The 25,982-nt window shown below is 48.0% G+C and overlaps 1 protein-coding gene across 1 annotated transcript; it reads left to right on the top strand.

Annotated features, from left to right (window-relative positions):
* The first annotated feature begins 584 nt into the window (after positions 1 to 584).
* tnrc6c2 (trinucleotide repeat containing adaptor 6C2) lies at positions 585 to 24,458 on the top strand. Its single transcript, XM_083656239.1, has 19 exons — positions 585 to 2,327; positions 2,832 to 3,384; positions 4,763 to 4,969; positions 5,759 to 5,925; positions 7,764 to 7,841; positions 8,264 to 8,321; positions 8,735 to 8,877; positions 9,081 to 9,227; positions 10,725 to 10,862; positions 11,583 to 11,702; positions 11,856 to 11,939; positions 13,238 to 13,499; positions 13,870 to 14,034; positions 16,700 to 16,891; positions 17,240 to 17,389; positions 19,296 to 19,514; positions 20,974 to 21,047; positions 22,641 to 22,780; positions 23,872 to 24,458. The coding sequence occupies exons 1-19, from the start codon at positions 600 to 602 to the stop codon at positions 24,224 to 24,226; spliced, it is 4,980 nt and encodes a 1,659-aa protein (XP_083512365.1). The 5' UTR covers positions 585 to 599; the 3' UTR covers positions 24,227 to 24,458.
* The last annotated feature ends 1,524 nt before the right edge of the window (positions 24,459 to 25,982 follow it).

Below are 25,982 nucleotides of genomic sequence, written 5' to 3'. Positions count from 1 at the left end.
GATATGACATGCAGCACGCTTGGCTGTGCATTCTGATGATGTGTTGGATTGTGGAAGCAACGTGCGAGAGTGTACCCATCTCTTCCTGCCAAGTGTGATCGCTAGCACTAACCAACCAAGGAGATGGAATTGGTCCTGGGAGCAAAAGGGGGGAGTGTATTACATGGTGTTCCTTAGTCTAACCTCATCTATTTTGTCTTTCTCCCTCACACCCTTCCTTCCCCCCTCTCTCTCCCTGTTCACCCTTTGTCTCTATTGCTTGTCTTTTCTCCATGTCTCTCTCTCCAACCTGCCTCTCTCTCTCTCTCCCTCTTCTCTCTGCAGACGTGTCCCTCCAGAGTGGCCCTGGTGCCCAGTATGAGACCCCCCACTGGGGAGCCTCTTTGCCAATCGACAGCCCCTCCAGCGGCGGCGGCGGCAGCAGCAGCTGGGACAAAGTGATCATCGACGGGAGCGACTCTTGGCCCTCAATCAGCCGCAACGGTGACCTCAGCCGCCCCGCAGCACCAGAATGCCCCTTGGGCTCGGCTAACTCCGACCCAGACACCAGCGCTGCACTCCCCACCGCCACCACTAGTAGTAGTAGTAGTTTTCCGAGTATGGCCACGGGGGCTGCAGGCCAGCAGGCCCACTACTCCTCTCTCAAAGCCAACGGTAACACGATGACAGGTCCCGGCTCAGCTGGCAGCCGAGGCTGGGGTTCCGATGGGAAGCAGGACGGTATGAACGGCGGCCGAGCAGGGGCGCCCAATAGCTGGGGTTCTCCCAATTTTAACTTGAACCTCAACCCCAACGCCAACCCTTCAGCCTGGCCTGTCCTGGGCCACGAGGCCGGTGGTATGGGACCTAACGGGATGTCCAACACCTCGTCCCTCCCACCGGGTATGAATGGAAATGGAAACATGGGAAACGGGAGCCTGGGAGGAGGAGGAGGAGGAGGAGGAGGAGGAGACTCCGGCGGGGGAGGTTGGGGTGGCATGATGAGTCCCAACGAGAACGATCAGCAGCCTTCGTCCAACACCAACCTGTCTTTCAAAATGGAGGCTGCCAACATGAACACTGACGGACCAAAACACACCAAGCAGCAAGCTCAGGAGCCCATGAGCCCCATCCACGGGCTGCCTGGCTGGGGTGGCCAGTCGCCCACAGAGTCGTCCCAGCTCAACGGGGACACGACGGGCAGCTCTGTGTGGGGGAGTGGGGACACCAAGGCAGCCGACGCCCCCAAGGACTCAGGCTGGGACACGGCTCCCTCCGGAGGCGTCTCCGCCTGGGGCCGCCAAGGCAGCGGTGGTGGGAGCAGTGGAAGCGGTGGCTGGGGTGACTGGGGGAAATCCTCCGGCGGAGGTGGAGATGGATCTAAAGGCTGGGATTCCGCTGACGCTGGCAGCTCTGGTTCCGGCCAGGAGCGGCAACCCAGTTCCTGGGGCCAGCAGCCCAGAGCAGCACCGGCAAGCGAGGGCAGTGGAGACGGTAGCGAGGGTCGAGCCGGCCAGCGAGACAGGCCCTCCAGCATGGAGGTTGCCCCTCTGCTACCCCGCCAAGACTTGGACCCCAGGGTGCTGAGTAACACAGGCTGGGGACAGACCCCCGTCCGACAGCACACCGTCTGGGAGATGGAAGAAGCTAGCTCTGATGTTGGGAAGAGCAATGGCATCTCTGACAAATGGGGAGGCTCCAGCTCCAACTCAAGTGGTGGACCCTCATCCACCAATGGAGGTACCGTTAATCCGAACATTGGCCCCAGCCAGAGGCCTGGGTCTGGAGGGAAGAGTGACAATGGAGGATCATCATCCTCCAGCTGGGGCGCCCCTCCGCCTCAGTCAATCCAGACTGGATCAGGATGGGGGGAGCCCCCACAGCCAGTCAGCAAGGCCCCAAACGGCACCAGCAGTGGCTGGGGAGAGCCCATGAACACCAATGGTCCTAAAAGTGGAGGTCCGCAAACCTGGGGCTCTGAGGACAAGTCACCCAGCTGGGACGATGGTCCAGCTAAAAGCCAGCCTACCAACTGGGGAGAGGGGCCCAAGAACTCCCACGGCTGGGGCAACAGCAGTGGAGGCTCCAATGGGTCCAGCACAGGAGAATGGGGTGAGAGAGAGACAGAAGTCAAGAAGAACGGCTCCTCCAGTAGCATGTGGGAAGGAGAGGGAGGGAACGGAGGTGGAGGTGGTGGTGGATGGAAGGAAAGCCCCAGGGGAGGAAACGGAGGAGGAGGAGGAGGGGGCGGCAGCTGGGGGAAGCCTGCCCCCGCTGTGAGTGGTAGCAGCTGGGGGGAGACCCCACGTGCCAACGGCCCAGCGCAGGGAGGCTGGAGCTCCTCCAAGGCCCAGGAAAGCAGCAGCAGCCCAGCCCAGGGAGGCTGGAGCTCCTCCAAGGCCCAGGAAACCAGCAGCAGCAGCCCAGCCCAGGGAGGGTGGAGCTCCTCCAAGGCCCAGGAAACCAGCAGCAGCAGCCCAGCCCAGGGAGGGTGGAGCTCCTCCAAGGCCCAGGAAACCAGCAGCAGCAGCCCAGCCCAGGGAGGCTGGAGCTCCTCCAAGGCCCAGGAAACCAGCAGCAGCAGCCCAGCCCAGGGAGGCTGGAGCTCCTCCAAGGCCCAGGAAACCAGCCCAGCACAGGGAGGCTGGAGCTCCTCCAAGGCCCAGGAAACCAGCCCAGCACAGGGAGGCTGGAGCTCCTCCAAGGCCCAGGAAACCAGCCCAGCACAGGGAGGCTGGAACTCCTCTAAGGCCCAGGAAACCAGCAGCAGCCCAGCACAGGGAGGCTGGAACTCCTCCAAGGCCCAGGAAACCAGCAGCAGCCCAGCACAGGGAGGCTGGAACTCCTCCAAGGCCCAGGAAAGCAGCAGCAGCAGCAGCAGCAATGGCAGTGGAGGAGGAGGAGGAGGTGGTGGTATGGGCTCCTGGGGTGGTCCTGGGTCTGTGAAGCAGAATGCCCCTAGCTGGGGAAACGGCAGCAAACAGGACCAGGGCACAGAGTCCTCTGGTTGGGAAGAGCCCTCCCCTCCCTCCATCCGCAGGAAGATGGAGATCGACGATGGAACGTCCACCTGGGGCGATCCCACCACCTGCAACAAGTCCAACATGTGGGACCGCAACCATCCCAACGGGAACCCGGGCAACGGTGGCCCACCACCGCCCAATAAAAATGGTGGAATGATGATGCCCAACAACAACAACAACAATCACTCTGTCGGCACCGGCAACAACAATCACCACCACACCCACCACATGCATCACCACCCGCATCACAGCCAGCCCCCAGCGCACCCGCAGCACCATGCCAACAACAACGGGTCACCCAACACCGCCGCTCCGCACCAGGGTGGGGGTCCACACCAGGGTGGGGGTCCGCACCAGGGTAGAGCCCCCCTCGCCAATCCAGGTGAGAAATCTGAGACAGCCAAATAGCTCTCTGCTGTTGGGGGGAAAAACAAGTGATGTTTTTGAGATCCAAGGTTCTTATCCGACAGCTGTTTGAGATGTTTCATCTAATGGTTTCAAGCTTGTTTGATTATTCAGAGCCTTTCGTATTAATATAATCAACTTAATGATGAATGAGGGATAGACAAAGCCTAAGTGGAGACTTTGTCTTCACTCGGCAATAGATAAAATGGCTACAATGACTAATAATGCATTGTTTAAGGATAGTTATTCCATACAATAATTATTCCATAAAAGAGGTCTCTCACAAGGATGATGAAGCAGATACCAGAGAGAGCTTCTCATAATGGTCAGGCATACAGAAGAAAGGCTCTGTATCGCAGCTGAAGTTAGTGCTGCAGCCAGTTCAAACAAGTCCCATTGAAGACAAAGGCCATACATATAGGCATGGCACAGCTTTATCGTCTTAACAGTCTCTCTCCCCTCATTATCATTTCATGATTGTGAATAAGACCATTGCCCCCCCTGCTGTTATTCGCTTGCACTACACCCACCAAGGTCCAGCCTCGTGAGCAGCCCCTGACGCATACAGTACATCACACAGTCCCCTTTGCATCAGCCAAGAAAAAGAGAGAGAAATTGGAGATGCAGTGAAAGGTTGCAGGGTTCAGCAGAGAGAGAGAGAGAGAGAGAGAGAGAGAGAGAGAGGACCAAAAAGAGATGAGTGAGCAGGAGACGGGGAGAGAGAGAGAGAGCGAACAAGAGGGCTGGGTGCAGGCCAGCAGTTAAACTGGCATGCACTGGCTGGCACGAGCTACTGCTTTCATACGCTGCCTCCTCTTCCTCCTACACACACACACACGAAGGCCTCCCGCTGTGAAGAGGAGGCGGCCATGAAAGGCTTCATATCTAGACGGTATGGCCGTGCTTCAGCTCACTAGCTCACTGTTCAGCTGCCTGTGATGAACATGTCAGTGTAGCATCACCATGAGGGGCTTAGAAGACAGGCGGTTGGTTGAGGAAAAGGAGATTGGAGATGGCAATAGCTTGATCATATGGGTAGTGCTACAGGAAGTGACTTGTGCATGGACACCATGCAGGTTTGCAGAGCTCAGCGTGAAGCCAAGGTGCTTTAATATGAACATCTCAAATTCGCATCTCTTCTCCCTGCCTTGCATTAGTTGGGAGGAGATCTTCATTGTTCAGTAGTCTACTCTAGGATGACAGAAATGGGGAATAACGTGATGATAAAAAAAAAACAGCTTGTGAATGAATATTTTACTTCTTAAATGTGCTTCTTTAGTTCAGGTTTCAAGTTATTCCTGATTGTATTAATTATCTTTTCCATGTTCATTTCTCTCTCTCTCTCTCTCTCTCAGGTTGGGGAGAGCTTCCCAGCGTTCAGCAGCCCAAGTCAGAGCCTGCCTGGGGAGAGCCGGCGGCGCCATCATCAGCCGTGGACAACGGCACCTCTGCCTGGGGCAAGCCCTCCGGGGGCATGGGAGGATGGGCAGACGGGGGCCACGAGCCCTCCGGACCCTACAGCAGGACCAACGGACCCCCAGGTCCTGCGCCCTGCAAGCCAGGTAACACCCACAGACCAATACTATGTGCAGGTACAGAAATGTCAGCAAATTGATTTCAATGTGCCCTGGCAAGGAAATGGTAGCAAGATGCAGGAATATGTTCTGCACCATCAGACGGTGATCACACCTGAGGGGACCTCCTTGGGTTGCTGAGGTATTTGGTGCTATGCTACCATAGAAAATGTGCATGTTGCAATCCTGCCATAGTTTTGGCATTTAGAAGATTAGTGAAGTGTGCACTAGCTCCCCCCGGCTTACATTTGTCAGATTGCAGCCTTGGGCATTTGACGTTGACTTTGGGTTCAGTAGCACCACACACCTCCAACATAATGGTCTCAGCCAAAGGAGGGATTGATAGAAACACCCAGCATGTGTGCACAAATACTCTCCGTGAAGTGAACGAGAACAGGAAGTTTCTTCAAAACTCTTTCCATTTGTGCCAATTCTGAGAGCTTTTGTTGGTGCTACTGGAGCGTTGCTGGGATTAAAGCAATTCCACGCCTCAGTTGCTCTCGGTTATTTGTGTTGTTGATTTGAAACATTGGAAATGGTGGGAGGCCTGTCGAACGAATGCAGCGTGTCAAATGGCAACAGTGGCACCAAGTGGTCAGGTTGAAAATGGTCTGCTGCTCTCACCCTCTGAAATGCCTTGTTGTCTTCTCAAGGTCAGGTGCACATAGGATACTGCACAGTTACTAAATGATTGTAATGGATAAAACCAACCAACCATTTTTCGACATTGTTTTAATCTTAAAGTTGCTCACCTGCTCTTGTCGCCGCCTTTCTCAGGCCCCAAACCTATGCAAGACGGCTGGGGAGGCGGAGGGGAGGAGATGGGCATGTCATCTGGCCAATGGGACACTGAGGATGGGGACATGTGGAACAGCTCCACCTCTCAGGAGAACAGCTCCTCTTGCAACTCCTGGAGCAATGGACCCAAAAAGGGCCCACCCAAGGTCAGAAGACATTCACTTTCTTTTTGTCATAAATGTGCCAACAGATATTAGTGGTGGGAATTGCCAGAGGTGATTTTATTTTGTTTTATTATGGATATAAAATAATAATATATATTATGGATACAAAAATCCAAGGGGATAAACATGTAAAAGTGCGGACACACACGTCTTAGAAAACAGGACATACAGTAACACATAACATCATAAACAATACAGATCAATCGAGAATAAAAAGAAACAAGAGATACAATCAACACAAGTTCAAAAACCATTTAAATGAAAGGCTCCAGCACATTACTCTAGCTTACTCAGCAGGAACTTTTTCAGAAGGTCCTTAAAGCTGTTCAGAGAATTTGCATACTTAATTTTGTTAGAGATCTTGTTCCACTCCTGGAGTGAGAATGAGAGAGAAATATGGAGGTGGGGAATATATATATATATATATATATATATATATATATATATATATATATATATATATATATATATATAATAGAAAACGTATGTACATACAGTATATATGTTTGCAAACAGGCACTAGCTGTGTTTCCATTACAGTTTTTCGCAAAATAATTGCGATATTTCTACAACTTCGACAATGTACAATTGCGACTTGTAGGCGTTTCCATTGAAGTTGGCAATTCCCATTAGCCTACCAGCAGCTGCCTGCCACAGTGGATCTGCCCCATATCCCGTCCCCTGCATGCTCAAATCCAACCAATGGTCAATGCAAATCACAACATGAAGTTACAACACATATAAACGAGCCTGATTATCAATTCAAAATAAAATTAGTTGCAAAATGTTGCTGGCTGCGGTGAATGCAGTTCACCGCAGGAGGGGGTAAAAGGCTGATTTGGTCAATAATCACAATTTTGTGTAGCTATTATAATTATAACACTGCACCTGAAACGTGTGTAATGTATTACTCACAGTCACTGTATTCACTTCAGTCAGGAGCACGCACCGCACCGGTGTGTGCTTGCTTTTCATCCCTTATCTCGCGCTGTGCCAAATGCGCGCACACAGGCAGCCTGTCACCATGGACCGATTTCTGCCATTAAACATTATCTATTTTATATTTATTTTGCATAACACTCGTCTTTCTGCTAGCGTTGCTTCAAAGTTTTTCATTGCTGCGGAGGTTTTGCCACGGCTTATCGAACCGTTTCTTCCTCATTTTTCGCTGATTTTCCAAAGCAGAATGGGTCACATGACGTGCTAATGCGAAAAAACTGTTTCCATTACACTTTTGCGATAAACTGCTATATCGACACGTCTGAAAAACCACCTCATGAGAGCGCAAAAACGTTTTGCGATATTTGGGAGGTTTTTCGAAATTTACGTGTTTCCATTACCCAATTTCTATTGCGATATTTAGATTTTGCGCATTTATGAGGGTAATGGAAACACGACTAATATGGACCAACAATGGACAACACAATGCACAGATAGCAGTTTTATTCTGGTGATAAACAAAAGGCTAATTCTTCTTCTCCCTTTCTCACACTGAACTCAGTCTCCATTCAAAAGGAAATGAATAACGTTCAGACAAGTTGGATGCTAGAGCTCAGGTCATCCAAATGAGTTCCCTGAGAAGAGAACAAGGCCTTATATTATTAGACAAAGATAGTAATGCACGCGCGCACACACACACACACACACACACACACACACACACGTGCACGCGCACACACACACACACACACAGATGAATAAAGCACAGGGCATCTATTAAAGACCTAGTACTGTAGAATAATAGTATAATTGGCTCCACAGTGATACCGACAATAGCAGGAAGTGTTGGTTCAATGAATGGTTGTGTGTTGTTTTGTCAGGGGAAGATGGGGAACAAGCCAGACGAGGCCTGGATCATGAACCGTCTCATCAAACAGCTCACTGACATGGGCTTCCCGGTGAGAGAGGCACTACACACTGGACTATACCACCTGCACTGGAACATACCACCTGCACTGGAACATACCACCTGCACTGGAACATACCACCTGCACTGGAACATACCACCTGCACTGGAATATACCACCTGCATGTGATTACTGTGCACAAATGCTATATCACTCATACTTCCGCTCACACTCGTGTGATTGAATTTAGAACAAGCTCTCTTCCCGTCAGAGATGTTCTAGATGGCTGTCCAGTATTTTCCAGGCTGTGTCCAGTGCATTTGAGTTGAATCCAATAGCAATACTACAGTGTAGAAGCACACAAAGACCAACACACTGATTTATAGAAGGCACATTCAAAATAAGTCTGTTGATCAAATGAAAACATTCCCATGGTTTGTGTTGTGATGGACCGACTGTATGTTGTATTACAGAGAGACCCTGCTGAGGAGGCTTTGAAGAGCAACAACATGAACCTGGACCAGGCCATGAGTAAGTCCAGCAACATGTTTGTGTGGGGTGGGGACGTCACTTGAAACTCATCACTCGGTAGTTAAAAAGTATTTGTGTGTCTAGACTTGGCATTAATCGTAGCTACTGTCCTCTAGAGAGAGTGGCGTCAGCGGAGGACCAAAATGCGAGACTCGTTAGCCAATGAACAGCCAGGAATGGGTCTCGCGCTACTTTTGAATGCTAAAATAAAGCTGATAATTTGATTCAAGAAAAAAAAAACTTTCAAAGTACAACACAAACTGTCCATTTTGCTGCAACTCGACAGTGCTGCTTAATCCAGGACCTTACTTCCTGGAACTCTTGAGAGTAAAAAAAAAAACTGGTCCATTGGAGTGAATGGAGATGTACTCTTCTTACACGTCTCTGATCCCAGCGTTCTTCTCTCCTCCCAGGCGCCCTGCTGGAGAAGAAGACGGAGCTGGACAAACGGGGCATGGGCATGTCTGACTACAGCAACGGCATGAACAAACCCATGGTGTGCCGGCCCTCCGCCCACTCCAAAGACCCCTCTGACCGCAGCTCCTTCCTCGACAAGGTACCACCACACTGACCCGGCTACTGGCCACACTGACCCGGCTACTGGCCACACTGACCCGGCTACTAGCCACACTTTCACTAAACACACTTGTCCTGGTCAGTGAAAATGTCAGTGGAACATTTCTCACCATGCAATTAACCAGTTTCATCTCTCCCCCGTCCCCCGTTCCCTCCCTACCCATTTGTGTCTCTCTGGTCCAGGATGGTGTTCTGTCCGATGATGCCCCCCCATCACCGTTTCTGCCTTCCCCCAGCCTGAAGCTCCCCCTGGCCAACAGCAGCCTTCCTGGGCAGGGTCTGGGACAGGGCAACCCGGGGCTGGCCATGCAAAACTTGAACAACAGACAGGTAACACACACACACACACACACACACACACACACACACACACACAGCACACACACGTTTACACCACTGACACCACAGTCATAGAACTATCTGTTCCAAAATACAACAGACCCCACCACAGTTTAGACACCCTTATAAAATCAGTTTTATTTCTTTTTTCCAAATTCCGTTTTTTTCAATGTAATTTAAATTATGGTCAATATATATACTGTACAGTGTATATATATTTTTGAAGACTTGGCTCTCTCAGACAGCCTCTTCGACATGTTTCTCAAAGTGAAAACCAAGTTGTGAGGTAACGTAAGGTTCCCACACAAGACCCACCCTCTTCACAAAATACCCCCAAACAAAAACAGAATAATTTCTCTAGGCCTATTTTACAAATATGAAATCATTTAAGTTACTAGAATAATTAAGTATGATTTTGATAATTACGCCTACTTTTCTCAATTTCAGCCAAATTATGGAAAAGTATGCAATATTCCATGTTTTACAGTTGATTCCATGATTTCGTCCGTTTTTTTCCCGTTTTGCGGAAATCATGTGGCCCTTCTTACACATCATTTCAGACTTGAATACAAATTTGAAGACAGTAGACTACATTTGTCATTCAAAAGCAAATTTGTCATTCAATATTTTTATGGCTGTGTGTATAAATAGCACTGTATTAATGTATAACACCCCCCCCCCACACACACACACACACACACACACACACACTCCCGAGCCTCCAGTTTTCCATTGCTCACTTGTGTGTGTATGACCTTGCCTGAAGTGTCCATTGAAAGCAGATAGTTAAGTTCTATCAAATATCGCCCCCTAGAGGCAGCCTTGGCCCAGAAAACCCCCAGTATGTCCTTGAAGCCCAAACAAAGGCATTGTCAGCGGGCCTGTTATAACAAGAAGGACCTCTCCAAGGCATTGAATAGGATATACAGTCCACGATCAAGCTGCCTTTTACTGCTTCATGGTTTTGGGCTGTTTGATAGGCGGCGGAGCACAATTATTATTATATTATTATTATTAATAATTATCCCAATTTAATCCTACAATTTGCTGCTCTGGCTGAGTGTTCATTATATGCTTTGGTTTGTCTCGTCTGGCACTCAAAGTTTGGTCTTTTGGTAAAAACGAGGCTAGACCTTGAGAGTGAAGGCTTTGAAAAATGTTTTTAGCCCTTGCTGTTGTTCGTTGGCTGGGAATAGCATTGACCTAAGCCCCGCTTTTCGAGTGCTTGTAGTTGTTAGTGCCCTTTTTTCATCTCAATCGAGTGGACCCAGTCATGTATTGAACGAACCAATCAATTTGACAATGATGCTCAGCTCTTGACCTTACACTAGAGGGCGCTCTCCAACCGTTTGCTTGAATGGTCAAGGACATGCAGCACATGTTCCTACGTGCGCCAAATGGCCTCTAAAATGTGGATATAAATGTGAATGTTTCATCTTTATGAATGTTTCATTGTTAGTTTAATGACTCTCGTGTGTGTGTGTATAGATGCCCAGTGGAATGTTTGGCAGTAACGGAGCAGCACAAACCCGGGCCATGCAGCAGCCTCCTCAGCCACCAGTGCCACCTCTCAGCTCCTCCCAGCCTAGTCAACGTGCTCAAGTGCCTCAGTTCCTCTCCCCTCAGGTACACACTGCACTCTATACATACTTATACACATTACATTTGATACATACGCTAAACACACTACATGATGCTATACATACATACTTATACATACAGCGGTTGTTAACAAATTGCACCGTCTGTCTTTTGACCAGGGAAACTATTCCAGTGTTTCCCCCTAGAAAAATCTTCAGGCCTGGAGGGATTTTGAAACGTACCCCGACCACAACGGTGGGGGCCCTCGCTGGCGACGCTAAACGTTTAGTAAACCTGTTCGCATCTATGTTCGCAATGGCATCCCAAGTATCATCATACTATTATGGGATGCGATGCGAACAGTTGTATTATGGGATGTGTGTTTCCCAGGCACCGACACACATCACACACATTTTGGAACAGCGCCACACGCTGGCACCATACTCCTAAAAGCAAAATGCTTATTGTTTTGAATGATTTGGCATCTTCTATTACTGTCAACACCAGTATCGTTGTATTGTAATAATATGCCATAAAGGTTTATTGAAATTTGAGGGAGAACCAGAAAAAAATAAAAAAATAAAATCTGGCCTGGCGGGGGTGTCGTTGGCCTGGGGGCGCCTGTAGAATGGTCGGGGAAACACTGGATGTGATTTGTAGTGACTGACTCGCCTGCAGCTGCTCTTGTGGAGGAGATGTTGTGATTGTTGTGACTGAGTTGTCATCTCCCCTCTCCTCCACCCCACTCTCTCCCCTTCCCTCCAGGTCCAAGCACAGCTCTTGCAGTTTGCAGCAAAAAACATTGGTCTGAACCCTGCACTTTTAACCTCACCAATAAACCCTCAACAAATGACCCTGTTGTACCAACTTCAGCAACTGCAAATGGTGAGTCAAAAGCACCCCTTTCTCTTTCTCACACGTCTACAAGTGAAAACTCAAAAGTGAGTCTACACTCATAATGGTATATATATAGTATAACTCATAATACACTCATGCACTCTCTCCCTCTCTGTTCTCTGTTCCTCTTCCTCCATCCAGGCGTACCAGCGTTTACAAATCCAGCAGCAGATGATGCAGGCGCAGCGCAATGTTTCCGGCCCCATTAGACAACAAGAGCAGCAAGTGAGTCATGGAACACACACACACACACACACACACACACACACACACACACACACACACACACACACACACACACACACACACAGAAAAGTGATTTCATGTGATGTGTGTGACTCACAGCACTGTGACAGTACTTTTTAGATTGAGTTGAAAAACACATTGATTGTCACATGAAACCATAACAACATGGAGAAAACCACATTGCTAAAACATGCAGAAGTTGCTCAAGCTAACGTGCTTTCTGCATGATGTCTGTGTGGGAAACGCGTGGCTTGTGGTGGTGGTGATGGTGATGGGCCAACAAACACTCGTCTTCTCCTTTCTTGAGAATGTTTAGTTTTCGGGAAATTTCCACGAGATAAGAAAGTCTCAAAACATGTGTCAAGAAGATATATCTTTATCAGAGGCAGAATCAGCTTTATTGGCCAAGCATGTGCACATACAAGGAAATTAACGCCGGTTTGCTTAACTCTCAATGCACACACACACACACACACACACACACACGTGCGCACGCACGCATGCACGCACACACACACACACACACACGCACGCACGCACGCACGCACGCACGCACACACACACACACACACACACACACACACCCCAAACTTCACCACTTCCTGACATTATTCCCCTTCCATGTCAGGGTACAGTTTGGACTGTAGATGAGTTTATTTCCTGTCAGCTGTTGCATTAGCAAACACTGCAACCAGTGTTGGGGGTAACTCATTACAAAAGTAACATATTACATGTAATATATTACTTTTAGCAGTAACTCAGTAATATAACTTATAGGATTTCAGTAATATTATACCAGTTACTTTGTCAAGTAACTCAAGTTAGAAATTGAATTACATTTTATTAAATCAAAGCACCTATTTAAAAAAGATACAATCATTTCCTAATCAAACTGTGTTTTTATGCAAATAACCACTATAGATGACAATAACAAAGGAAAAGTATAACATTTAGAGTTTTGGATTGTTTACACTGACTTCAAGGTGGTTGAAAAAAAACTTCGGGATGGTTCCGGGGTGGCAATGTCATTCTGCTGCTGCTGTTGTTTTGGTAAAAGTAATGCAAAAGTAGTGTAATAAGCAATGAGTTACTCTACACAGAAAGTAATATTGTAAAGTAACTTATTACTTTCAAATGAAAGTAACTAGTAATATGTAGTATATTACATTTTGAAAGTAACTTGCCCAACACTGACTGCAACAGGAAGTGAGCTAGGGTCAAGTTGAAACAATCTATCAAACGTCCACCCTGTGACACGTTGCGTCTCCTCTCCCCAGGTTGCACGTACAATCACCAACATGCAGCAGCAGATCCAGCAGCACCAGCGTCAGCTGTACCAGGCGCTGCTGATGAAGCAGCAGCAGCCCCCCTCTCACTCCAACTCCTCTGGCCTGCACCCCCCCGGTGGCCCCCCCGGAGGCCCCGGCAAATCAGCCCTGGACCCCTTCACTGGCCCCCACCAGGGCCCGGGCCTCGACCACACACCAAACACCAAAGAGACTCCGTCTTCGCCCAACGCCTACAGCACCTACCCTCTCTGTGAGTCGGCCACGGGGGGGGAACGCAGAGGGGCAATACATTGATTTGGGATGTCGGCATACATTTAGCTTGATTTTTTTTCAAAGTGAAACTCTTGTGTCGAGCTTGGAGAATTTAAATATTTTCATACATTTCAAAAAGTGACAGCACCACCCTCTAAACAAGGATTGCTGGTTTTCTGACATTGGTTTTTCTATTGAAAATTGACAATGTCTTTCTCCATTGTTATCCTTGGTTAAAATTGTAGTTTTATTGTATTTTTTTTTCCCATGTTCTTTTTCTGCGCTAGCGGATACAATAATGTAACCTCGCCACCGCCGACTCACATGGTACAAATGCATTGAAAGGTGTTTTGTGTTTTTGTGTGCAGCTGGACTCAATCCCAACATGAATGTAAACTGCATGGAGGTGGGGGGTCTGTCCCTGAAGGAGCCCCCCCAGCCACAGTCCCGCCTGTCCCAGTGGACTCACCCCAACTCCATGGACAACCTCTCTGGCAACTCCACACACATGGAGAACAACCTCAATAAGCACGGTAGGCACGCGCACACAAACACGCATGCATACATGTACTTATCCACATATTGATAATGGCATATTATTTCATATGGATGTATGCTGCCAGGTGGTCCTAGGTAGTCTTAATTCTCCTGCCAGGTTAAATAAATATCAAAGTTAAATAAATGATGTACATTACTACATTACATTAAGTACATTAAGTAAGATAAGATATCAGAAGATCCTTTATTGCTTCTGTGGGGAACCTTGTCATCGGACAGGGCGTGTCTACATGCGGGAAACGAACCCAGCCCTGTGAAAGGCAAAGAATCTAGATTCCTCAGGACATATAGACGGTTTTAACTTGACAACAAAAACATTCTAAATTGAACCCCCACTCACTTCCTGTTGCAGTGTTTGCTATGGACATAAAAGAAAAAAAAACATTCAAGTGCAGGACTGACCATTCCGTGAAAACCGTCTATACAGCTGAGCGGCGAAAACAAAAGTAACGATGTCGAGTGAATATTTCTGCAGTTTGCCGAATGCTGAGAAAAAGGAAGTGCTGTGGGGTTGCGCTCTGGTGAAAACCGTCTATAGGACGAATCAGCGTGACCTCACTTGCCACCCAGAAATGCGGAACCCCGCGGCAGTTAATAGTATGAGTTGTGTTGTGCCAAACAAACGTTCATATCTCAAAAACTATACATCAAATCGCTTATATTTTGACATTCTGAGTGAGAGCAGAATTAGCTCAAGAGTTTGATGTATAATAAATGCATGTCGTGTTAAAGTTGTGTGAACTGTCGCAGTTTTTAAAATGTAAACAGAGTTAGCCAGCTAGAGTCGGACACTCGCGCCTCGCGCCACTTGGGCTCCATAGGGTTCCATTGCCGTTGCCACCCAGTGACACGGTTTGTTTACCAAAATGCTGCTTGGCTGATCCCTCATATACAGATTTTTTTCTTGTGTACGTTTCCTGTTTGTCTACATTTACCGTAACACATACACAAGTGACACCATCTCTTTGACACCTGCCGCCCACTTGAGATCTCACCAAACAACTTATTTTCACACATTCTGCTCAAGAAAGTCTCAGCCGCAAAACACTCATGGTCTCTTTTCCTGTCCACATGCTGTTGAGAGAGGTGTGACTTTCAGTCAACACAACCGCAGCACCAATAGTGCTGTCAACAAAGCTGTCCTCACTCTGCCTGACTACCCTCACTCTGCCTGACTACCCTCACTCTGCCTGACTACCCTCACTCTGCCTGACTACCCTCACTCTGCCTGACTACCCTCACTCTGCCTGACTACCCTCACTCTGCCTGACTACCCTCACTCTGCCTGACTGCCCTCACTCTGCCTGACTGCCCTCACTCTGACTGACTGCCCTCACTCTGACTGACTACCCTCACTCTGACTGACTACCCTCACTCTGACTGACTACCCTCACTCTGACTGACTACCCTCACTCTGACTGACTACCCTCACTCTGCCTGACTACCCTCACTCTGACTGACTGCCCTCACTCTGCCTGACTGCCCTCACTCTGCCTGACTACCCTCACTCTGCCTGACTGCCCTCACTCTGACTGACTACCCTCACTCTGCCTGACTACCCTCACTCTGCCTGACTACCCTCACTCTGACTGACTACCCTCACTCTGCCTGACTACCCTCACTCTGCCTGACTACCCTCACTCTCCCTGACTACCCTCACTCTCCCTGACTACCCTCACTCTGACTGACTACCCTCACTCTGCCTGACTACCCTCACTCTGACTGACTACCCTCACTCTCCCTGACTACCCTCACTCTGCCTGACTACCCTCACTCTGACTGACTACCCTCACTCTGCGGGTAAATGCCCATCAAAAGGGGATAGCCTAGGCTACTACAGTCGACAATACAAAAATACTCAGCGTAAAACACACATCAACCACACAAATAGGCCTACAGTCATCCATACTGGATCATCCATACTGGATGACTGTATTCGCATGGGAGGGTCCCTGAGAACTACATACCTTAAGGGCCTTTTTCTGTTTGCATTCGCACTGCCAATAGGAACCATAGGTCAACGATGAAGTGAGGCCGATTGTTAGCATGCTAACCGCTACTAGTAACGTTAGCTTCACAGCAAAGCAAGTGAGAGTTCACAGGTTATTTATACTACTTTGGATATTACCACCTCGGGGCAATTCTAGAAGTTTGACCAATCAATGTATTATGCCTGGACCACTAAAGGTTCCTCTTGTGCTCGGAAAGTAGGAGTTAAAAAGTCCCTCAAAATGGCATTCCAAGAACGTCTATGGTTCCTGGTTCCTGTGGTGTGAACACAACAGAAAGGGTTGAGTCCCTTCAACTGTTCTTAGAACGATGAACAAGTCTCTGCTGTCCCAAAGTACCCAATATCCCTTCCCTAAAATATGACAAAGTAGAAACAACTTTTTTGAACAATGTTTCTTCGATATTTTTACATTGTATGTTTTCTTATTGTGCAAATAATTCTCAATGAGTTCTCATTTGTTAGTTAACATTTCTTGGTGCAAGCTATTTTTCATAAATGTTTTTTTTTTTTTTTTTTTTGCAAAGTATGCTTTTGAAAAGGGGCAAAATCAGCCATTTGGAAAAAGTGGTGGGGACATGTCCCCAGTGTAAATGACACCTATGCTTCTTTCCCCTCTTGGCCTATGTCAGGTGCCATATCTGCTGCCTCTGCCCTGGGCCCCCCTGGGAAGCCACCCCAGCTGGAGGACTCCTACAGCCACTACAATCTGCTCTCCAGCTCCGAGTCCCCCCCCAGCCCCCTGGTGCCCCCGGACAGCTGGGGCCAGGGCAAGAGCCCCAACGAGAAGATCTCCAACGGGACCAACATCAACTGGCCCCCAGGTGAGGACAGGACAGAGGACAGACAATGCAAAGTGTTTCCCCTCTACCTTTTGACAGGAGCTTCTCCTCATTCTAAACATGTCTGCCTTGCATTGTTTGCTTTTGGAGAGAAATTGAGTAAAATGACAGAATTGTTTCATTCTTTACACATTTTGTCTAGTGAATATAAAGGAAACAGTTGTGTTCTTAAAGGCACGTCACATTTTGCAAATTGTTGGTGAAGTCACTAGAAGGGAGTCTCCACCAGAGCATTTCATGTAGAATTTCAGTTATCGATTCCTCATATACTTGTATAAAAACGTGTGTTCTTGTGTTTATATGTGGGTCATTTTTCTTTTGCCCTGTCAGAGTTCTGCCCAGGTGTGCCATGGAAGGGCCTTCAGAACATCGACCCTGAGAACGACCCAAACATGACCCCCGGCAGTGTCCCCAGCGGGCCCACCATCAACACCAACATCCACGATGTCAACCGCTACCTGCTGCGGGACAGGAGTGGAGGTAAAGGGGGGTGACAGAGAGACAGGGGTAACCGCTACCTGCTGCGGGACAGGAGTGGAGGTAAAGGGGGGTGACAGAGAGACAGGGGTAACCGCTACCTGCTGCGGGACAGGAGTGGAGGTAAAGGGGGGTGACAGAGAGACAGGGGTAACCGCTACCTGCTGCGGGACAGGAGTGCAGGTAAAGGGGGGTGACAGAGAGACAGGGGTAACCGCTACCTGCTGCGGGACAGGAGTGGAGGTAAAGGGGGGTGACAGAGAGACAGGGGTAACCGCTACCTGCTGCGGGACAGGAGTGCAGGTAAAGGGGGGTGACAGAGAGACAGGGGTAACCGCTACCTGCTGCGGGACAGGAGTGGAGGTAAAGGGGGGTGACAGAGAGACAGGGGTAACCACTACCTGCTGCGGGACAGGAGTGGAGGTAAAGGGGGGTGACAGAGAGACAGGGGTAACCGCTACCTGCTGCGGGACAGGAGTGGAGGTAAAGGGGGGTGACAGAGAGACAGGGGTAACCGCTACCTGCTGCGGGACAGGAGTGGAGGTAAAGGGGGGTGACAGAGAGACAGGGGTAACCGCTACCTGCTGCGGGACAGGAGTGCAGGTAAAGGGGGGTGACAGAGAGACAGGGGTAACCGCTACCTGCTGCGGGACAGGAGTGGAGGTAAAGGGGGGTGACAGAGAGACAGGGGTAACCGCTACCTGCTGCGGGACAGGAGTGCAGGTAAAGGGGGGTGACAGAGAGACAGGGGTAACCGCTACCTGCTGCGGGACAGGAGTGCAGGTAAAGGGGGGTGACAGAGAGACAGGGGTAGAAATCCAAGACTCTGTTCTGACTCTAAAAATATTCCATTTACAATTTCTCCACCACGATCCCCTGATACTTCCACTGGTACTGACATGAAGTTGTTTGTGTCTCTGTCTTCGGTCACAACATTGCCACCACTGTAGCAAAAAAAAAAAAAAAAAGATTAATGAATTAATGTCAAAATGGTTCAAGTATAATGTCATCCACATATTCAAAGATTATATATTAAAGATTAAATGTAATAAACAAAGTCAGGACAAAGTATGGTCGTGTTGTTGTTGTCCTCTCCTGTAAAGTTGGTCATATCTCACTTACGCCCGGCTGGTTGTCACCCCTCAAAGTGTCAACTTCACTTGACAAGCCTCAGCCTAGTTGGCCTGACATCAGCTACACCCACAGAGCTGTGTGTGTGTGTGTGTGTGTGTGTGTGTGTGTGTGTGTGTGTGTGTGTGTGTGTGTGTGTGTGTGTGTGTGTGTGTGTGTGTGTGTGTGTGTGTGTGTGTGTGTGTGTGTGTGTGTGTGTGTGTGGAGGGCAAACATTCACTGACTACTTCAAACACTTTTGAAAAAAGAAATAGATCATCTTACACTTTGGAAATTGAGAAGTTTTTGTGATTTCTATATTTCCCTTATAACTTGTGACTACCTGTGCGTTAACTCATGTGAGAGTAGGATTACCTTCCTCATACTAGTACTACTACACGACTACTGTATGTGTTGTGATTGAATGACTCTATTGTACTTCACTGTTAAAACTAATTATTTATAAAAATATGGGTAGATGTAGATGCACTGATTTTTTTAATACAAACTCAGCCATTTCACACATTGTGAAATTTAGCATTAGAAGAATTACTGTCATTTTCGTGTGTGAAATCTTGTGGTTCATTAGAGGAACGTGTCCTCTTCTGACCTCATGACATCCTGTTTATATATTTTTTTTTTATCTGCAGCACATCTACTTTCTATCCCATGATGGAAAGAACCCAGTGAACCACATAAGCTTCACAAATGTAACCACCCATCTCCCTCTGTAGCATGTGTTCCTGATAGCCTCTCACATCTCTCCTCGTCTTCCTCCCCATCCCTTCTCCATTTGCAGGTAAACTGTCTGACATGAAGTCCACCTGGTCCCCGGGGCCCATCTCCCACAGCCAGGCCTCTCTGTCCCACGAGCTGTGGAAGGTCCCCCAGGGGCCCCGCAGCAACGCGGCCCCGTCCCGGCCTCCGCCAGGCCTCACCAACCCCAAGCCCCCCTCCTCCACCTGGGGAGGCAACTCGCTGGGCCTGGCCCAAGGCTGGAGCAGCTCCTACACCTCCGGTGAGCTCCTCTGCTCCAAACCAGTGTTTAGGTTTCTTCAACACTGATACATTCATCTAGTCGCCTAGTCACCATCCTCAGGTTGTTGCCCCTTAAAAGATAGGTTTCACTCTGACGTGTCCTTGCTTACAGGAATAGGTTTCCCTCAAATTAATATGAATTAATATCATCTTTAGACCTGGCCTTGGTCTACCACTTTGCCCATTTTCAACCAGCTTTCTGTCATTACAAAGCCGCTATTAGATGCAAATGAACAATGTTTAACTTCCCTCCATCTTGCCTGGACCGAGAGCTCCCTGTTCATTCACACAACTTCCTGGTCCAAATGATGTCATAATGATGTCATTTAGACCAGGAAGTTCTCCAAATGAAGGTTGAGAGAGCAATAGTGATAGTGACAGTAATAGTGACACCATGGCAAACCTGCCAAGTAAACATTGTTCATTTGCATACAGTATACTGTATACTACCCATTTTGTAATGATACAAAGCTGGTTGAAAAGGGCAAAGTGGTCCTTTTAAATTAAGTAATTGAAACCCAATTATTTACAATAAGGAGATGAAATGCATGAAGCATATTCTCCAGTTCCTGAAACTGATGATTTTCAACAAACAAACGCAACAGATATCCATCTCACCATATGATAGCTTAGCGTCAAAACACAGGCGTGATTGAGGCTGCGTAGGTGTGTGGTTTACTTCACAGTTTGTTATTCTCCACTCTGTACGGGTGCTGTATCGAGGCTGGGGGACACACCCTGCCGAGGTGAAGGTCTGTTGTCAAACTGACATATTGTGGTTTGGTTTACCGGCTCTGCTAGAAACCCGTAGATTTGGTGTGTAACCTTGTTTTGACATGGCAGGGTTAAAGGTCACACTGATTTTGAGCAGCGACAGCAGCTCTACAGTGAAGCTCGCTCGGTTGATCCACAAAAATGTTGCGCACCCTTTGGAGGCCACAGTTTTTGCCCTAGGAGGCTGAGATTTGGCATGGAGATCAAGTGTGTGTAAAGTGTGTGTTTGTGTCCATTCCAATTGGCTAAAAGGGGACAGACAGTGTGGAGGGTGCAGGATGGCCGAGGTGCGTCCTGCCTGTGTGTGAGAATGCATGAATGCGTGGATGTAAGTGCCTACATGGTCGCAGCTATCGTGAATTTGCGCTTGTTAAATTTGAAGCCACATTTTAGGACTACACCTACAGAGGTGTGTGTGTGTGTGTGTGTGTGTGTGTGTGTGTGTGTGTGTGTGTGTGTGTGTGTGTGTGTGTGTGTGTGTGTGTGTGTGCGGGCAGACCGCAGGTGAAAGAAAGCAGTGATCGTGTTGCCTTTTCTCACTTCCTATTTGTATTTATATAGTATAAGAGTTTGGAGGCAGTGATTTTAGTTGATTGCAGTTTTGAAACGTAACTGTAGATAATGAACAGCAGCATAATGTGACTGTCTCTGCATCTCTGTTACAGAGGGAACCACATGGAGCACAGACAGCTCCAACAGGACCAGCAGCTGGCTGGTGCTGAGGAATCTCACCCCACAAGTACGTACTCTATAGCCAGGCTACGTACTCTATAGCCAGGCTACGTACTCTATAGCCAGGCTACGTACTCTGTAGTAAGAGAAACACTCACGCAGGGCTGCCATTGTACAACGGCCCTCTACAGCAAGCTGTATTATTAACCCATTGATACCTGATGCAGCATTTGTGTGTGTATCCCTTTAAAGGGTCTTAAAGGGATACACACACAAATGAGGGATATACACGCAAATGCTGCATCAGGTATCAATGGGTTAAAGGAGAAAATGATGGATTTAATTTTGCACATGATCTCACACATATCTGCATGCATTAAATTTGAGTTCTACAGTTATTGAGTTGAATTGTGTTAAGTTGTGGACCAGTGATGTCATTCATGCACAAATTACATCACTGGTCCACAACTTTACTCAAATCAACTCTCATAAATGAATGCCTGCAATACTGTTTACAGTTTTCAGGTATGCATGATGAGATCATGTGCAAAATAATTCATCGTTGTATTTTGATGAAGTGCCCTTTAAGGGGGAAATGGACCATGGCTACATCTGACAACCTCTCACCTCAAACATCTGACAACCTCTCACCTCAAAGCCCCCAAAAATCAAGATGACAAACAAGAGCAAGACAAAAGAGAATCTGACAACAGACATGAGATGACACCCAAATCCAACAAGGAGGGGAGGCGGGGGAAGAGAGGGAATAAAAAGGGATAAAATGTCAAACTGAAATTGAGTGGGGGGAAAAACTAAATCACATGTGATGTTAGTGGTAACTGGATCTAAATCACATGTGATGTTAGTGGTAACTGGATCTAAATCACATGTGATGTTAGTGGTAACTGGATCTAAACCACATGTGATGTTAGTGGTAACTGGCACATGTTTGTATCTATCTAAATCACATATGATGTTAGTGGTAACTGGATCTAAATCACATATGATGTTAGTGGTAACTGGATCTAAATCACATGTGATGTTAGTGGTAACTGGCACATGTTTGTATCTAAATCACATATGATGTTAGTGGTAACTGGATCTAAATCACATGTGATGTTAGTGGTAACTGGCACATGTTTGTATCTAAATCTTAGTGGTAACTGGATCTAAATCACATGTGATGTTAGTGGTAACTGGCACATGTTTGTATCTAAATCACATATAATGTTAGTGGTAACTGGATCTAAATCACATGTGATGTTAATGGTAACTGGCACATGTTTGTATCTAAATCACATATGATGTTAGTGGTAACTGGATCTAAACCACATGTGATGTTAGTGGTAACTGGATCTAAACCACATGTGATGTTAGTGGTAACTGGCACATGTTTGTATCTAAATCACATGTGATTTTAGTGGTAACTGGATCTAAACCACATGTGATGTTAGTGGTAACTGGCACATGTTTGTATCTAAATCACATGTGATTTTAGTGGTAACTGGATCTAAACCACATGTGATGTTAGTGGTAACTGGCACACGTTTGTATCTAAATCACATGTGATTTTAGTGGTAACTGGATCTAAACCACATGTGACGTTAGTGGTAACCGGCACATGTTTGTATCTAAATCACACGTGATGTTTGTGTTCCAGATTGATGGTTCGACTCTGCGGACCCTGTGCATGCAGCACGGCCCCCTGATCACATTCCACCTCAACCTGACCCAGGGCAACGCCGTGGTGCGCTACAGCTCCAAGGACGAGGCCTCCAAGGCCCAGAAGTCCCTGCACATGTAAGCCTCAACACACTCTGCTACGTTCAAGCTGGCTTAGAAAATGCTATGAGTAGGATGCCTGGGTAGTGATTTAGGGTGTGTGTCCTGGTCGCTGCACTAGTGCCTCCTCTGTTCGGTCTGGATGCCTGTTCAGGCGGGAGGCGAACTGGGGGGGGAATAGCGCACTACATCCTGCCGGTGAAACTTCTCGCTGTCAGGTGAAAAGAAGCGGCTGGCGACATGGATCGGAGGAAGCATGTGCTAGTCTACAACTCTCCCCAGATCGGCAGAGGGGGTGGAGCAACAACTGGAACAGCAGGGGGGGATTGGCCAAGTCCAATTGTGTAGAAGGGGGGGGGGGGTTTACTTTGATCAAGCTGCCTCTGCTTTTCCTACATCACAAACAAAGAGAAGTGGGTGCTTTCTAATGTTGAGAACAGTTCCAACATTTTAGAGGGGGTGCGTGTTTTTTTTGGTAGCTGACCAATCACAGGAGGCAGGGTTTCATGCTGACCAATCACAGGAGGCAGGGTTTCATGCTGACCAATCACAGGAGGCGGGGTTTCATGCTGACCAATCACAGGAGGCAGGGTTTCATGCTATGTCGGCAGCTGACAGTTGACTGGCATAAGCAGAAAGACATTGGAGAGAGGACAGGTGGAAATGTGGATAACGATGGCGTCAGTATGGGAGCACATTGGCTGTTTGTGAGAACAGTGTGGTACCAGAGTCTGAGTGCTGGATGCTGAATGTGCCTGTGTGGTACCAGAGTCTGAGTGCTGGATGCTGAATGTGCTGCCAGCTGGTTGTCATGGAAACAAAGTGCAAGATGTGTGACCCCCTTTTCATGATCAGCACAAAATGTGGCGGAGGCAGCACTTCTTCCTTAAAAAAAATACAATCAAATAGTGTGCATACTATACTAGTGCCTCCAGAAAACAGTTGTTTGCTTCAAAAGTATGCTGTTCTCAGCCTGTTTTTCTGACCACTTCAAAAGAAGAGAGAGTGCAAAAATGGGTCAAAACAACATTAGTAACGTCTTCTAAGAGCTGCTGTATGTTGACTTCCTTGTTGAGTGCTAAACGTTGTCCTCCCTCCCTCTCTGTAAGGTGTGTGCTCGGGAACACCACCATCCTGGCGGAGTTCGCCGGCGAGGAGGAGGTGAACCGCTTCTTTGCACAAGGCCAGTCGCAGCTAGGGGCCACCACCACTAGCTGGCAGGCCAACCCGGGAGCCAATCAAAACCGGATGGGCGGGGCGTCGCAGTCCCACCCCATGGGCCACCAATGGAGCAGCGGCGGCGGCGGCTCCAAGGCCAGCGGGGGCGACCACCTGCTGTGGGGCGGCGTGCCCCAGTACTCCAGTCTGTGGGGACCCCCCGGAGACGACTCCCGCGTGATCGGGAGCCCCAATTCCATCAACACCCTGCTGCCTGGAGATCTGCTGAGCGGGGAGTCCATGTAGGACGATGCCCCCCGATACACTAACCAACCAACCAACCAACCAACCAACCCACCACCAGGTCTCCTGAGCCATCGGTGGCAAGGGGGAGGAAAATCAATATGAACAGGAGCAAAACCCAAGCAAATCATGTGGTGATAATCAGTATCAATTTGAACTGTTTTGAACTGTGAAATGTGAACCAGTAGAGGCTGGAAGTCCCCAACACGAGACTGCAGACTCCAGTCCTTCTGCTTTTACCTGGTCCTTTTTTTTGTTTGTTTTTTACCTTTCCTGGAAAGAAGACAAAACAGGATTTTCTCTTGGTATTCTTGAAATGCATCATATGAAAACAAAAACGACAAACGAAACTGAAACGAGACACAACACAAAGAAACCTTTTGAGTGTTTTTTTTTTCGTTTTACCATAACTATACATGACATTCTGTGTGAAGTGTTTGTAGGAGAAGCAATCAAAGCTGCCATCGGAGACTTTCCTTTACCCTCCCCAAAAAATGAAAGAAAAGACAAAACCTCCCAAAATAAGACTTAAAAAAATGACCATTCCCAGCATGTCCATGGCCAATGATGTGGTTCAAAGACCTTTTACTAGTTATGTCCGCATCTGTTGACTAATTCTGTTCACGTTTGTTTCTCAGCACTAATATTAGCCTTAAGTGCTCTCTGGGCCAGGTCGTTCCCAACCGCCTTTTTTACTTTGTTTTGTAACTGAAGAAATAGCTGAATACTTGCACAGTTCCACCTCTGAGCCAGCAAGTGGTAACAGGACACGATTGGTGACCGAACTCTCGTCACTGGGCAGTAAGAAGGCCTGGCCACGTCGGCTGGCCCTACCAATCATCGGCGAAACTCTTTTTGCGTTCTCAAAGGGATCGACACAGCTGTTATCCGTTTTTTTGTTGTTTGTTCGTAAGGCCTAGATCCAAGCGCATTTTTTTTTTATATCTATCGCAACATATGAGCTGAGAGAAGATTATTACTCGTGTCTCCATTTGTGTGCGTCAGTATGTCTGGTGGCACCTTAATCATCGACGTCTAGCGAGCCCAGATCCTCCCGCTCGGGAAGAACGTCTTCAGCGTAGAAACCGGTCGACCTACAGGACAGGTGCTCTGTCCACTCATCTATCTGGCGTCCGTTCCGTTAATGAACGGTCAAGCAGTTTCTGGAGTAAACACAATTCCACCGTGATGTGACAGTTACATTGTGCAATATACACCACAGACTCCGCTTCCGTCCATACACAAAGACCACCGGAGCTGCTTTCATGTTGTTGTTTTTGTTTTTCGCCATTTTTATTTGTTTTGTCGCTGCTGTTGATTTGCAGCAAAGGACTTTGGAACTACAAAAAATCGTACTCCCTTTTCAAAACTTGGATTACCACCAGGCCCCCGCCCCCCCCAATCCCATGAAGCTGTTGGGCAAAATGTGCAAAGAGGAAGGAGCAGCTGTTGAGCTGTGCATGTACAGTACAAACTGTACTAAAGACTGAAACTGCTGGCACACCCGATGCACTTCCTCTCTGCTGCCACACCCTGGGTATCAGCACACCCTGGGTCTGCTGCCACACCCTGGGTCTGCTGCCACACCCTGGGTATCAGCACACCCTGGGTCTGCTGCTACACCCTGGGTCTGCTGCCACACCCTGGGTCTGCTGCTACACCCTGGGTATCAGCACAGACTGACTCCACAGTGGGACGGGGACGGTCCTGGGTATCTGGCACAATACCAAATAAGAGGGGGTTCTCCTAATGCAGTAGA

This window comes from Poromitra crassiceps (assembly GCF_964638095.1).
Source record: "Poromitra crassiceps genome assembly, chromosome: 19".
NCBI lineage: Eukaryota > Metazoa > Chordata > Actinopteri > Beryciformes > Melamphaidae > Poromitra > Poromitra crassiceps.
This window is presented reverse-complemented; position numbering and strand designations above follow the sequence as displayed.